The 12,293-nt window shown below is 51.8% G+C and overlaps 1 protein-coding gene across 6 annotated transcripts in view; it reads left to right on the top strand.

Annotated features, from left to right (window-relative positions):
• Positions 1–12,293, top strand: part of folr (folate receptor) — a 46,140-nt gene that overhangs the window by 18,392 nt on the left and 15,455 nt on the right. For 4 of the 6 annotated variants that reach the window (XM_041199478.1, XM_041199477.1, XM_041199480.1 and 1 more), the window contains exon 2: positions 9,148–9,277. In XM_041199478.1, coding sequence (XP_041055412.1) covers positions 9,225–9,277 — 53 coding nt within the window. In that variant the 5' untranslated portion in view covers positions 9,148–9,224. Of the gene's footprint in view, positions 1–2,825; positions 2,884–9,147; positions 9,278–12,293 lie in introns of those variants that run through there. The other 2 variants (XM_041199479.1, XM_041199475.1) reach the window with 1 other exon arrangement.

The raw sequence follows: 12,293 nt of genomic DNA, 5'->3' as shown, positions 1-12,293 counted from the left end.
CGCTCTCTCTCTCTCTCTCTGGCGCGCTCCCTCTCGCTCTCTCTCTCTCTCTCTGGCGCGCTCCCTCTCGCTCTCTCTCTCTCTCTCTGGCGCGCTCCCTCTCGCTCTCTCTCTCTCTGGCGCGCTCCCTCTCGCTCTCTCTCTCTCTGGCGCGCTCCCTCTCGCTCTCTCTCTCTCTGGCGCGCTCCCTCTCGCTCTCTCTCTCTCTGGCGCGCTCCCTCTCGCTCTCTCTCTCTCTGGCGCGCTCCCTCTCGCTCTCTCTCTCTCTGGCGCGCTCCCTCTCGCTCTCTCTCTCTCTGGCGCGCTCCCTCTCGCTCTCTCTCTCTCTGGCGCGCTCCCTCTCGCTCTCTCTCTCTCTGGCGCGCTCCCTCTCGCTCTCTCTCTCTCTGGCGCGCTCCCTCTCGCTCTCTCTCTCTCTGGCGCGCTCCCTCTCGCTCTCTCTCTCTCCGGCGCGCTCCCTCTCGCTCTCTCTCTCTCCGGCGCGCTCCCTCTCGCTCTCTCTCTCTCCGGCGCGCTCCCTCTCGCTCTCTCTCTCTCCGGCGCGCTCCCTCTCGCTCTCTCTCTCTCCGGCGCGCTCCCTCTCGCTCTCTCTCTCTCCGGCGCGCTCCCTCTCGCTCTCTCTCTCTCCGGCGCGCTCCCTCTCGCTCTCTCTCTCTCCGGCGCGCTCCCTCTCGCTCTCTCTCTCTCCGGCGCGCTCCCTCTCGCTCTCTCTCTCTCCGGCGCGCTCCCTCTCGCTCTCTCTCTCTCCGGCGCGCTCCCTCTCGCTCTCTCTCTCCGGCGCGCTCCCTCTCGCTCTCTCTCTCTCTCTCCGGCGCGCTCCCTCTCGCTCTCTCTCTCTCCGGCGCGCTCCCTCTCGCTCTCTCTCTCTCCGGCGCGCTCCCTCTCGCTCTCTCTCTCTCCGGCGCGCTCCCTCTCGCTCTCTCTCTCTCCGGCGCGCTCCCTCTCGCTCTCTCTCTCTCCGGCGCGCTCCCTCTCGCTCTCTCTCTCTCCGGCGCGCTCCCTCTCGCTCTCTCTCTCTCCGGCGCGCTCCCTCTCGCTCTCTCTCTCTCCGGCGCGCTCCCTTTCGCTCTCTCTCTCTCCGGCGCGCTCCCTCTCGCTCTCTCTCTCTCCGGCGCGCTCCCTCTCGCTCTCTCTCTCTCCGGCGCGCTCCCTCTCGCTCTCTCTCTCTCCGGCGCGCTCCCTCTCTCGCTCTCTCTCTCTCCGGCGCGCTCCCTCTCTCGCTCTCTCTCTCTCCGGCGCGCTCCCTCTCGCTCTCTCTCTCTCTCCGGCGCGCTCCCTCTCGCTCTCTCTCTCTCTCCGGCGCGCTCCCTCTCGCTCTCTCTCTCTCCGGCGCGCTCCCTCTCTCGCTCTCTCTCTCTCCGGCGCGCTCCCTCTCTCGCTCTCTCTCTCTCCGGCGCGCTCCCTCTCTCGCTCTCTCTCTCTCTCCGGCGCGCTCCCTCTCGCTCTCTCTCTCTCTCCGGCGCGCTCCCTCTCTCGCTCTCTCTCTCTCCGGCGCGCTCTCGCTCTCTCTCTCTCTCCGGCGCGCTCCCTCTCTCGCTCTCTCTCCGGCGCGCTCCCTCTCGCTCTCTCTCTCTCTCCGGCGCGCTCCCTCTCTCGCTCTCTCTCTCTCCGGCGCGCTCCCTCTCGCTCTCTCTCTCTCTCCGGCGCGCTCCCTCTCGCTCTCTCTCTCTCTCCGGCGCGCTCCCTCTCGCTCTCTCTCTCTCTCCGGCGCGCTCCCTCTCTCGCTCTCTCTCTCTCTCCGGCGCGCTCCCTCTCTCGCTCTCTCTCTCTCCGGCGCGCTCCCTCTCTCGCTCTCTCTCTCTCCGGCGCGCTCCCTCTCGCTCTCTCTCTCTCTCCGGCGCGCTCCCTCTCGCTCTCTCTCTCTCTCCGGCGCGCTCCCTCTCGCTCTCTCTCTCTCTCCGGCGCGCTCCCTCTCGCTCTCTCTCTCCGGCGCGCTCCCTCTCGCTCTCTCTCTCCGGCGCGCTCCCTCTCGCTCTCTCTCTCCGGCGCGCTCCCTCTCGCTCTCTCTCTCCGGCGCGCTCCCTCTCGCTCTCTCTCTCCGGCGCGCTCCCTCTCGCTCTCTCTCTCCGGCGCGCTCCCTCTCGCTCTCTCTCTCCGGCGCGCTCCCTCTCGCTCTCTCTCTCCGGCGCGCTCCCTCTCGCTCTCTCTCTCCGGCGCACTCCCTCTCGCGCTCGCTCTCCGGCGCGCTCCCTCTCGCGCTCGCTCTCCGGCGCGCTCCCCCTCGCCCGCCTGCTCCCCCTCGCCCGCCTGCTCCCCCTCGCCCGCTGAGGTTTTGGTCACATGTCCACTATTTCTCCTTGTGGCGTTTCTCCCATGTACGGGGAGAAAGCAGGAGAATGGAGTTGAGAAATTTATCAGCCATCATTGAATGGCAGAGCAGACTTGATGGGCCGAATGGTCTAATTTCTGCTCCTATATCTTATGGTCTTACATCCTGTCAGCTTGTTTCCTAACAGGCTGCACAAATATTGACTTTGCCTCTCCTCTCGGGAGCTTTCTGACTGATGCCCCTGTGAAGCAGCTATCTTAAAGATCTTGTATAAATGAAAGTTATTAAAGGAGAGTGTATCCGATTGGAAAAAAAACCCATCAAAATACTCAGTACTTAGGCGGCAATGAGTTTGAATATCTCTCTTTGTTTAATCCAGTTTGTGTAGAATGCCGAGATTTTGGAATAAATAACTTGTTAAATTGAAGTAACGTACGATGGCTTTTGTACTTTGTACCTCAGATGTACTTAGTGAGTGATTGGAAGAGGACTTGTGTTCAGATAACAAGCCGTTAACAGCATTATCCATTCTGTTGAAGGGTCATACATACGGACTCGAACCATTAACTGTGTTCCTCTCCGCAGATGCTGCCAGACCTGCTGAGTCTTTCCAGGTATTTTTATTTTTTGTTTGGGATTTCCAGCATCCGCAGTGTTTTGCTTTTAAGCCATTAACAGGCACTGGTGGGGAGTAAAGATTAGTACATGAAGACACTGAGGAACTGCATTGTAGAGCTCGCTGCTCACCGGGGGAGGGGGTCTCGCCGGGGGAGGGGGGCTCCAGACACTGCTCCCTCCCACCCAGAAGTGCTGAGGGCAAGTCAGGAATTTGACTCAAAACATTCAAGGGACTGCAAATATCGTCAGGTCTGTTTGCTCATTTGTCAACATGCATCCCTCTATTCTGCTGGGTTATTTTCTGTCAAACAGCTGTGATCTAGACACACTCCTATTGCTTGAATTTTCTCAAATTGCATCTCCCTGACCAAGCCTTCACTTAACACTCTTTACGTTTCTGCCCTCTTGTTCCTCCCTGAAATGTCAGAAGTCTGTGTAGAGGGAGCTTTACTCTGTATCTAACCCCGTGCTGTACCTGTCCTGGGAGTGTTTGATGGGGACAGTGTAGAGGGAGCTTTACTCTGTACCTAACCCCGTGCTGTACCTGTCCTGGGAGTGTTTGATGGGGACAGTGTAGAGGGAGCTTTACTCTGTACCTAACCCTGTGCTGTACCTGTCCTGGGAGTGTTTGATGGGGACGGTGTAGAGGGAGCTTTACTCTGTATCTAACCCCGTGCTGTACCTGTCCTGGGAGTGTTTGATGGGGACAGTGTAGAGGGAGCTTTACTCTGTACCTAACCCTGTGCTGTACCTGTCCTGGGAGTGTTTGATGGGGACAGTGTAGAGGGAGATTTACTCTGTATCTAACCCCCGTGCTGTACCTGTCCTGGGAGTGTTTGATGGGGACAGTGTAGAGGGAGCTTTACTCTGTATCTAACCCCGTGCTGTACCTGTCCTGGGAGTGTTTGATGGGGACGGTGTAGAGGGAGCTTTACTCTGTAACTAATGCTGTGCTGTACTCTATACTGCTCATAATTTCAAGTGTTTTCCCATCACTGATAGTCGTCACCTTGGGTTCCTGAGGAATACAAATTCCAGGAGAGATAGCACTGAGTTTGTTGTTGATTTCTGCTCCTTTGCTTACAAAGATTTGCAGGGACTGTGCTGGCTGAAACTCAAAGACCGGTGCCCGGCCAAGGTCTTTACTGAGCAGACGCATCGCAGAGCGTCTAGCATTCATAACTTTACAATCTCAGTGTGGTTTTGTCTGGACTTTCAGTGAACAAAGGAGCGATTTAAAAAAAAAAAATGTAAATGTATAAAAGGGCTTATCATCATCTAGTGGAGTGAAGGTGGCAGAATCATGGACATTTATGATACACCCAGAAACGGTCCAGTCTGTCAAGTCTGTTCTGGCTGGCAAACATTAACCCCACATTATCCCACTTTCTGGCACTTGGTCTGTAGCCCTGTAGGTTACAACATTTCAAGTGCATGTTTAAACGCGGTGAGGCTTTCTGTCTCCACCACTCTGTCAGGCAGTAAGCTCCAGATGCTCATCATCCTCTGGGTGAAAAAAATTACTCTTCAAATCACATTGAATCCTTCTAACCAATGAATTTAACACTCTGCCCCCTGGTTGTTAACCTCTCTGCCCCCTGGTTGTTAACCTCTCTGCCCCCTGGTTGTTAACCTCTCTGCCCCCTGGTTGTTAACCTCTCTGCCCCCTGGTTGTTAACCTCTCTGCCCCCTGGTTGTTAACCTCTCTGCTCAGGGGAAAAGCTCTTGCCTCTCCACGCTATCAAGGTCCCTCCTTAAAAATCAGCTCCGGCCTATCCAATCTTTCCTCAGAATTATAAGTTCTCCATTCCTGGCACCATCCTCATCAATCTGTACTCTCTCTGTGCTGTGATCGCACCCTCCCTGAAATCTGACGGCCAGAACTGTAATCCTCTGGCTGCACCCTGCAGTGTCCCAGAACTTCCACGGAGTGGCAATCACTGTTGGATGGCCACTCTCCTTTTAAACTTATCCAAGTCTGGAGCTGCACGTTTCTCCCCCGGACTTCTGACCCAGGCCTGCTGAGAAATGTGCAGAGTAGCTGCTCCTGGAGCCCCCTTGGTGCAGGGCTGAAGTTACACCACCCCCCCCCCTTTTTTTTTATGGCATTGTCCTCTCTAAACCAGTTAAGTTTGGTTGGGGGTTTGTGGGGTGAAGTCTGGGGAGGGGAGGAGGGTGGGGAGGCATCTTGGGGGGGAGGTATCCAAGGGTGGGGGAGGGTTGTGGTGGGGGAGGGTGGTGGTGGGGGGGGTGGTGGTGGTGGCGGTGGGGGGGGTTTGTATTCAGGGGCTGGGGGGATGGGGAGGGTGAGTCAGTGAGGAGGGAGCTGGGGGGAGGTATTTAAGGTGGTGTGGGTGGTTGGGGGTAAGGTGGTTGGGGACTAATCCTTGGGTGTTGGGAGGGTTGTGGGGGGGGGTTCCAGTGGGGAGCCGGGGGTCAGGAGTGTAGTTTCCCAGGAGTTAGAAGTGGGTTTAATTCTTCTAACGTTTCCTGGGTAACTATTCTGCTAAAACAGTCAGAACTATCCGATCTCCTATTAAAATCAGGGATTTGAAGGGTTCCTCGTGTAGAAAAATTGCTCATCAGGAGCTGTGTTGGGGTCTTTTCAGGGGGAGTCCCACAGCGCATCTTTTGGGTTACCTCTGGGGAACGACCTCCCCCCAGAACAGAAGTTCTGGGTCATGATGTTTTATACAGTTCCAGCATAACCTTCCTGCTGTTATATTCTATGCCTCGGCTAATAAAAGAGAGAATTCCATGTGCCTTCTTAACCACCGTATTTATCTGTTCTGCTACCTTCAGGGATCTATGAACATTCAATCCAAGATCCCTCTGTTCCCCTCTATACTTCAGCGTCCCATCATTGATTGTGGATTCCTTTGCCTTGTCTGACCTTCCCAAATCCATGATCTCTCCTACTTCTCCAGATTAAATTCCTCTTATCACTTTTCTGCCCCCTTTGAAATCTTCCTGCAGCCCCTGTAGCTTTCTTCCTTGCTTTCAACCGCGCCACCAATTTATGTATCATCTGGAAGTTTCTTAATCATTGCCCTTTATATTTTAATCTGAATCTTTGATGTATAATCCCTGAAAAGCAAAGGAACTGGTGCTGAGCCCTGTGGAGCCCCACTGGAATCAGCAACCCCCCCCTCCACCCACCCACCCAGTCACAAAACACGCATTGACCCTGACCATTTGCTTCTAGCCACTGAGCCACTTTTGGATCCAACTTGTCACTTTTGATTGGATCCCATGGGACTTTACTTTCATGACTAGTCTGTCATATGGGACCTTGTCAAAAAGCCTCGCTAAAGTTCATCTAGACTACATTAAACGCTCCACCCTCATAAGACCCAACCCTCCTTGTACCCCCTTAAAAATTCAATCAGACAAGTAGACCGATCGTCTCAGCTTGTTCCTGTCCCACAGAACTCATTTCTCGTTATCTTGACTCCCTTCTCTCTCCCCTTGTCCAGTCCCTTCCCACCTACATCCGTGATTCCTCTGACACCTTACGTCACATCAACAATTTCCAGTTCCCTGGCCCCAACCGCTTCCTCTTCACCATGGACGTCCAATCCCTCTACACCTCCATCCCCCACCAGGATGGTCTGAGGGCCCTTAGCTTCTTCCTCAAACAGAGGCCCGAACAATCCCCATCCACCACTACTCTCCTCCGTCTGGCTGAACTTGTTCTCACACTGAACAATTTCTCCTTCAACTCCTCTCACTTCCTCCAAATAAAAGGTGTGGCTATGGGTACCCGCATGGGCCCCAGCTATGCCTGTCTCTTTATGGGGTATGTGGAACATTCCTTGTTGCAGTCCTACTCCGGCCCCCTTCCACAACTCTTTCTCCGGTACATCAATGATTACTTCGGTGCCGCTTCATGCTCTCGTCAGGACTTGGAAAAATTTATTAATTTTGCTTCCAATCTCCACCCCTCCATCATTTTCACGTGGTCCATCTCTGACACTTCCCTTCCCTTCCTTGACCTCTCTGTCTCAATCTCTGGTGATAGACTGTCCACCAATATCCATTACAAACCCACCGACTCCCACAGCTATCTCGACTACAGCTCCTCACACCCCGCTTCCTGTAAGGACTCCATCCCATTCTCTCAGTTCGTTCGCCTCCGTCGCATCTGTTCCGATGATGCTACATTCAAAAACAGTTCCTCTGACATGTCCTCCTTCTTCCTTAACCGAGGTTTTCCACCCACGGTTGTTGACAGGGCCCTCAACTGTGTCCGGCCCATCTCCCGCGCATCCGCCCTCACGCCTTCTCCTCCCTCCCAGAAACATGATAGGGTCCCCCTTGTCCTCACTTATCACCCCACCAGCCTCCGCATTCAAAGGATCATCCTCCGCCATTTCTGCCAACTCCAGCATGATGCCACCACCAAACACATTTTCCCTTCACCCCCCTTATCGGCATTCCGTAGGGATCGCTCCCTCCGGGACACCCTGGTCCACTCCTCCATCACCCCCTAGTCCTCAACCCCCTCCTATGGCACCACCCCATGCCCACGCAAACGATGCAACACCTGCCCCTTCACTTCCTCTCTCCTCACCGTCCAAGGTCCCAAACACTCCTTTCAAGTGAAGCAGCATTGCACTTGCATTTCCCCCAACTTAGTCTACTGCATTCGTTGCTCCCAATGTGGTCTCCTCTACATTGGAGAGACCAAACGTAAACTGGGCGACCGCTTTGCAGAACACCTGCGGTCTGTCCGCAAGAATGACCCAAACCTCCCTGTTGCTTGCCATTTCAACACTCCACCCTGCTCTCTTGCCCACATGTCTGTCCTTGGCTTGCTGCATTGTTCCAGTGAAGCCCAACGCAAACTGGAGGAACAACACCTCATCTTCCGACTAGGGACTTTACAGCCTTCTGGACTGAATATTGAATTCAACAACTTTAGGTCGTAAGCTCCCTCCCCCATCCCCACCCCCTTTCTGTTTCCCCCTTCCCTTTTTTTTCCAATAAATTATAAAGATTTTCCTTTTCCCACCTATTTCCATTATATAAAAAAAACCCCCACTAGAGCTATACCTTGAGTGCCCTACCATCCATTCTTAATTAGCACATTCGTTTAGATAATATCACCAACTTTAATTTTAACACCTATGTGTTCTATTGTACTATTGTCGTTGACATCTTTTGATGATCTGCTTCTATCACTGCTTGTTTGTCCCTACAACCACACCCCCCCACCCCCCCTCCACCTCTTTGTCTCTCTATCTCTCCGCCCCCCCACACACACACCTTAAACCAGCTTATATTTCAACTCTTTCTTGGACTCGAACGCAAGTTCTGTCGAAGGGTCATGAGGACTCGAAACGTCAACTCTTTTCTTCTCCGCCGATGCTGCCAGACCTGCTGAGTTTTTCCAGGTAATTCTGTTTTTGTTGTAGCCAGACATAACCTTGTCTTAACAGATCCGCGCTGTCTGTTCTTGATTAATCCATGTCTTTCTAAATGACGAGTAGTATCGTGCCTGAGTTTTTTCCAAGCATTTGCTGATGGGGTGAGGCTGACTGGCCTGTATTCACTCAGTTTATCCCTTTTCCCCTTTTTTTTTAAACAATGATGCAGTATTAACTGTCTGGCACCTCACCTGTTGCCGGAGAAGGTTGGGAAGATGATTTTCAGAGCCTCTGCTATTTCCTCCTCCTGTTTCTCTTGACCAGCCTGGGATACTTTTCATCCTGGCCCAAGTGACGTAACCGCTTTCAAACACATTAAAACCACGAATATCCCCTCTTTCACAATATTTACCCCTCCAATATTCACACTCCTCCTGTACAGGGGCGTGGGGGGGGTGGGTGGGTGGTGCAGTTTAAAGACAAGGAGTCTCCCATTTCAGATGGAGATAAGGAGGAATTTCTTCTCTCAGAAGGTCGTTAATCTGTGGGATTCTCTTCACCAGAGAGCAGTGGAAGCTGGGTCATTGAATATATTCAAGGCTGAGTTGAGGCCACAATCAGATCGGCCGTGATCTTATTGAATTTGGTCGCCTGTCCCTAAATATCTCTGTATGTGACCCGGTGTCAAATTTTGTTTGGTAATTGCTACAGTTCCTTGGGATGTTTTAATGGGTTAAAATTAGTAAATAAATACAAGGTGTTGGTGCTGCCTGACCAGCTGAGTGTTTCCGGCATTTTCCGTTTTTCAGTATTTTGGAATGTATTATGGATGCTGCTGTTTCCCATTTACTTCTCAAGCTCACTTGTTTGCTGGTGCTTACTCCTGTGCAGGAAGATGCTGTGGCTGTTAGTTTTGGGACTGACTCTTACTACGACAGCAGCCAAGGATATCCTCAACACTTGCATGGATGCGAAACATCACAAAACGAAGCCAGGATACGAGGGGAATCTCTACAAACAGGTAATGTGGAGGCAAGAGGACAGGCCAGGCATTTGCTTTTATACCCCCCCTTCTGAGTTACATTCGATGCCTCTGTCTCTGACTCAGTGTTCTAGGTCTGGCAATAGGTGGTGTGAAAGAGCGGTAGTACGGGGTCATGAACCCCACTTTAATGTTCTTTGGTTCCTCTGCCCCTCAACAACAGTTTGCATTTATATAGCACTCTTAACACAGTAAAACGCCCCAGAACGCTTCATAGGAGCCGGAGTCAGAAGCGGTTTGACACTGAGCCCCATGAGATATTCAGACAGGTGCCCAAAAGCTAAGTGGAAGGAGGACAAGGGTTTTAAGGAGCAGGGGAGAGAGGCAAAGAGGGGACTTCCAGAGCTTTTAGGATCCAAACAGTTGGAGGCACGACCACCATTAGTGGAGGGATGCTCGAGAGACTGGCATTGGAGGAGCACAGAGATGATGGGGGAGTTGTGGGGCTGGATGAGATTCCAGAGATAGGGAAGGAGAGAGGACATGGAGGGCCTTGAAAATCAGGAACAGAATTTTTCAGTTCGGATGTTGCTGGACCGTGTGCCAGTTTGCAGTCTTCCTCAACCACTGGTCCTTCTTCCAAGTGGCCATTCTTTGTGCGAGCATGGAAGGGCAATTTGACTGTGAAGGGCATCGCTATTGACTCTAAACCTGACCCCATACCTGAACTTCGTAGCATGGAATTAGTCTATGATGACTTGGTGGCAGAACTGCTAATTTTCCTTCTTACATAGGAACAGGAAGAGGCCATTCAGCCCCTTGAGTCAGTTCTGCTTTCAGTTCAATCATGGCTGATGTGCTCCTTAACTCCATCTGCCCAGCTTGATTCCATAACACTTCAGACCATTCGCAAACAAGCACCTGCCAATCTTAGTCTTAAATCTTGCCCCCAACCTGTACAGCTTTTTGGGGGACAGGACTCCAGATTTCTAATAACCACCATGAACGGTCTGGCTCTAATTCTGAGTCCACAGAAAAAAGCAATGCCTTTTTTAAAAAAAAATTCTCTCATGGGATGCAGGCATCACTGGCAAGGCCAGCACTTGTTGCCCATCCCCAATTGAGTGGCTCGCTGGGCCAATAGGGAGGGAAGTCAGAGTCAGCCACATTGCCGTGAGTCCGGACCAGGTAAGAATGGCAGATTTCCTTTCCTAAAGGACACTGCTTGCCACAAAAGCAGCTCCCAGACGGGAACCCTGGACCCTCAGAATAAAGTCTGATGCTCCACCAACTGGGCCATTCAGGCTCCAAATAAGTGACATTAGTGACCCAGATGGGTTGTTGCAACAATCCACGGTAGTGTCATGGTCACTTTTCCAGATTTTGTTAATTGAGTTTAAATTCCGCATGGTGAGGTTTGAACCTGTGTCCCTAGCATTAGCCTGGGCCTATTGATTACTAGTGCACTGACATCACCACTACAACACTGTCACCCCTGTAATTAAGTAGCAAAGCAGTGATGTATTTAAGTTGATTAAAGGAGTTGATTGGGGGGGGGGGGGTGGGGTGGCGGTGGGGGGAAAGAGAGAAACTATTTCCTCTGGTGCAGGGAGTCCAGAACAAGAAGGAATAACCTCCTTAGCACAGAAACAGGCTGAGTTGATCAGTTCCCCTCGAACCTCCTCTTCATCTCGCTCCATTACCATATCCTTCTATTCCCTTCTCCCTTGTGTGTTCATCCAGCTTCTCCCCCCCACTCCCCCCGCCCCACTTCAACATTATTCACCTCATCCACTCCCCATGGGAGCGAGTTCCACATTCTCCCCACTCTCTGGGTAAAGATGTTTCTCCTGAATTCCCTGCTGGGTTTATTAGTGACTATCTTATGTTGATGGCCTCTGGCTCTAGCCTATCACTCAAACCTTTGTAGTTTTGGGGCTCAGAGGACAATGCTGAAATTCTTAGATAAAAGCAAAAAACTGCGGATGCTGGAAATCCAAAACAAAAATACCTGGAAAAACTCAGCAAGTCTGGCAGCATCTGCGGAGAGGAACACAGTTAACGTTTCATGATTGAGATTTAAGATCAAGAACTCTCTCCTCCATCCCCACCCCCTTTCCGATCCCCCCCCCTTTTTTTCCCAATAAGTTATATAGATTTTTCTTTTCCCATCTATTTCCATTATTTTTAAATGTATTTTCATCCATTGTTTTATCTCTACCTTTTAGCCTATTTTGATTCCTTCCCCCCACCCCACCCTCACTGGGCCTATCTGTACCTTGCTTGTCCTGCTTTCTACCCTTAATTAGCACATTCCTTCAACACCTCTTTGTCCTTTTGTCTGTGACATCTTTTGGTTTATCTCCACCTATCACTGGCCCTCTATCCAGCTCTACATGTCTCACCCCCCCACTCCCCACTTAAACCAGTTTATATTTCACCTCTTTTCTATTTTTACTTAGTTCTGTTGAAGGGTCATTCGGACTCGAAACATTAACCTCTCCGCAGATGCTGCCAGACCTGCTGAGTTTTTTCAGGTGTTTTTGTTTTTGTTTTATGCTGAAATCCTTGTTGCCTGAACTGGGACCAACTGGGATCAATACACAGACTGAAGCTGGGACCTGGCTGGCATGTTTGTGGCTCCGGTTTCTCACTCCTGCCCAGGAATAGAGAATGTTGGACAATATCAGGTCCATTTGTTCAACTTTTCCTTCTCCTCCTTTCCCAGTTGCTTCCCTGTTCCCCCCCCCCCAGCCCCCCCTCACGTTTTAATCTGGACTTGGCCCCTGTGTTGTCTGTTAGTGTGATTTAACAAACTGATAAGGGTGACCTTGACGCCAGCATCTTAACTTTATACTTCAGCAAAGTTAATCTACTCTCTTCAGCTTCTGCAATCAGACGGTAGTAAATATGACGTCAAACCCTGTAAATTGTGCTGACATTGATGTTGCTCGAATCTCCATATCTGGGACCAGTGTGTTAATATTAAACTAGCCAGGGGACGACACCATTCTGGCGGGTGTTGTGTTCTTTTGAAGGATGTTCCCTAACCCTT

Source organism: Carcharodon carcharias, chromosome 11 (assembly GCF_017639515.1).
Source record: "Carcharodon carcharias isolate sCarCar2 chromosome 11, sCarCar2.pri, whole genome shotgun sequence".
NCBI lineage: Eukaryota > Metazoa > Chordata > Chondrichthyes > Lamniformes > Lamnidae > Carcharodon > Carcharodon carcharias.
Note: the sequence above shows the minus strand (reverse complement) of the source record. Positions and strands in the feature narration are given on the sequence as shown.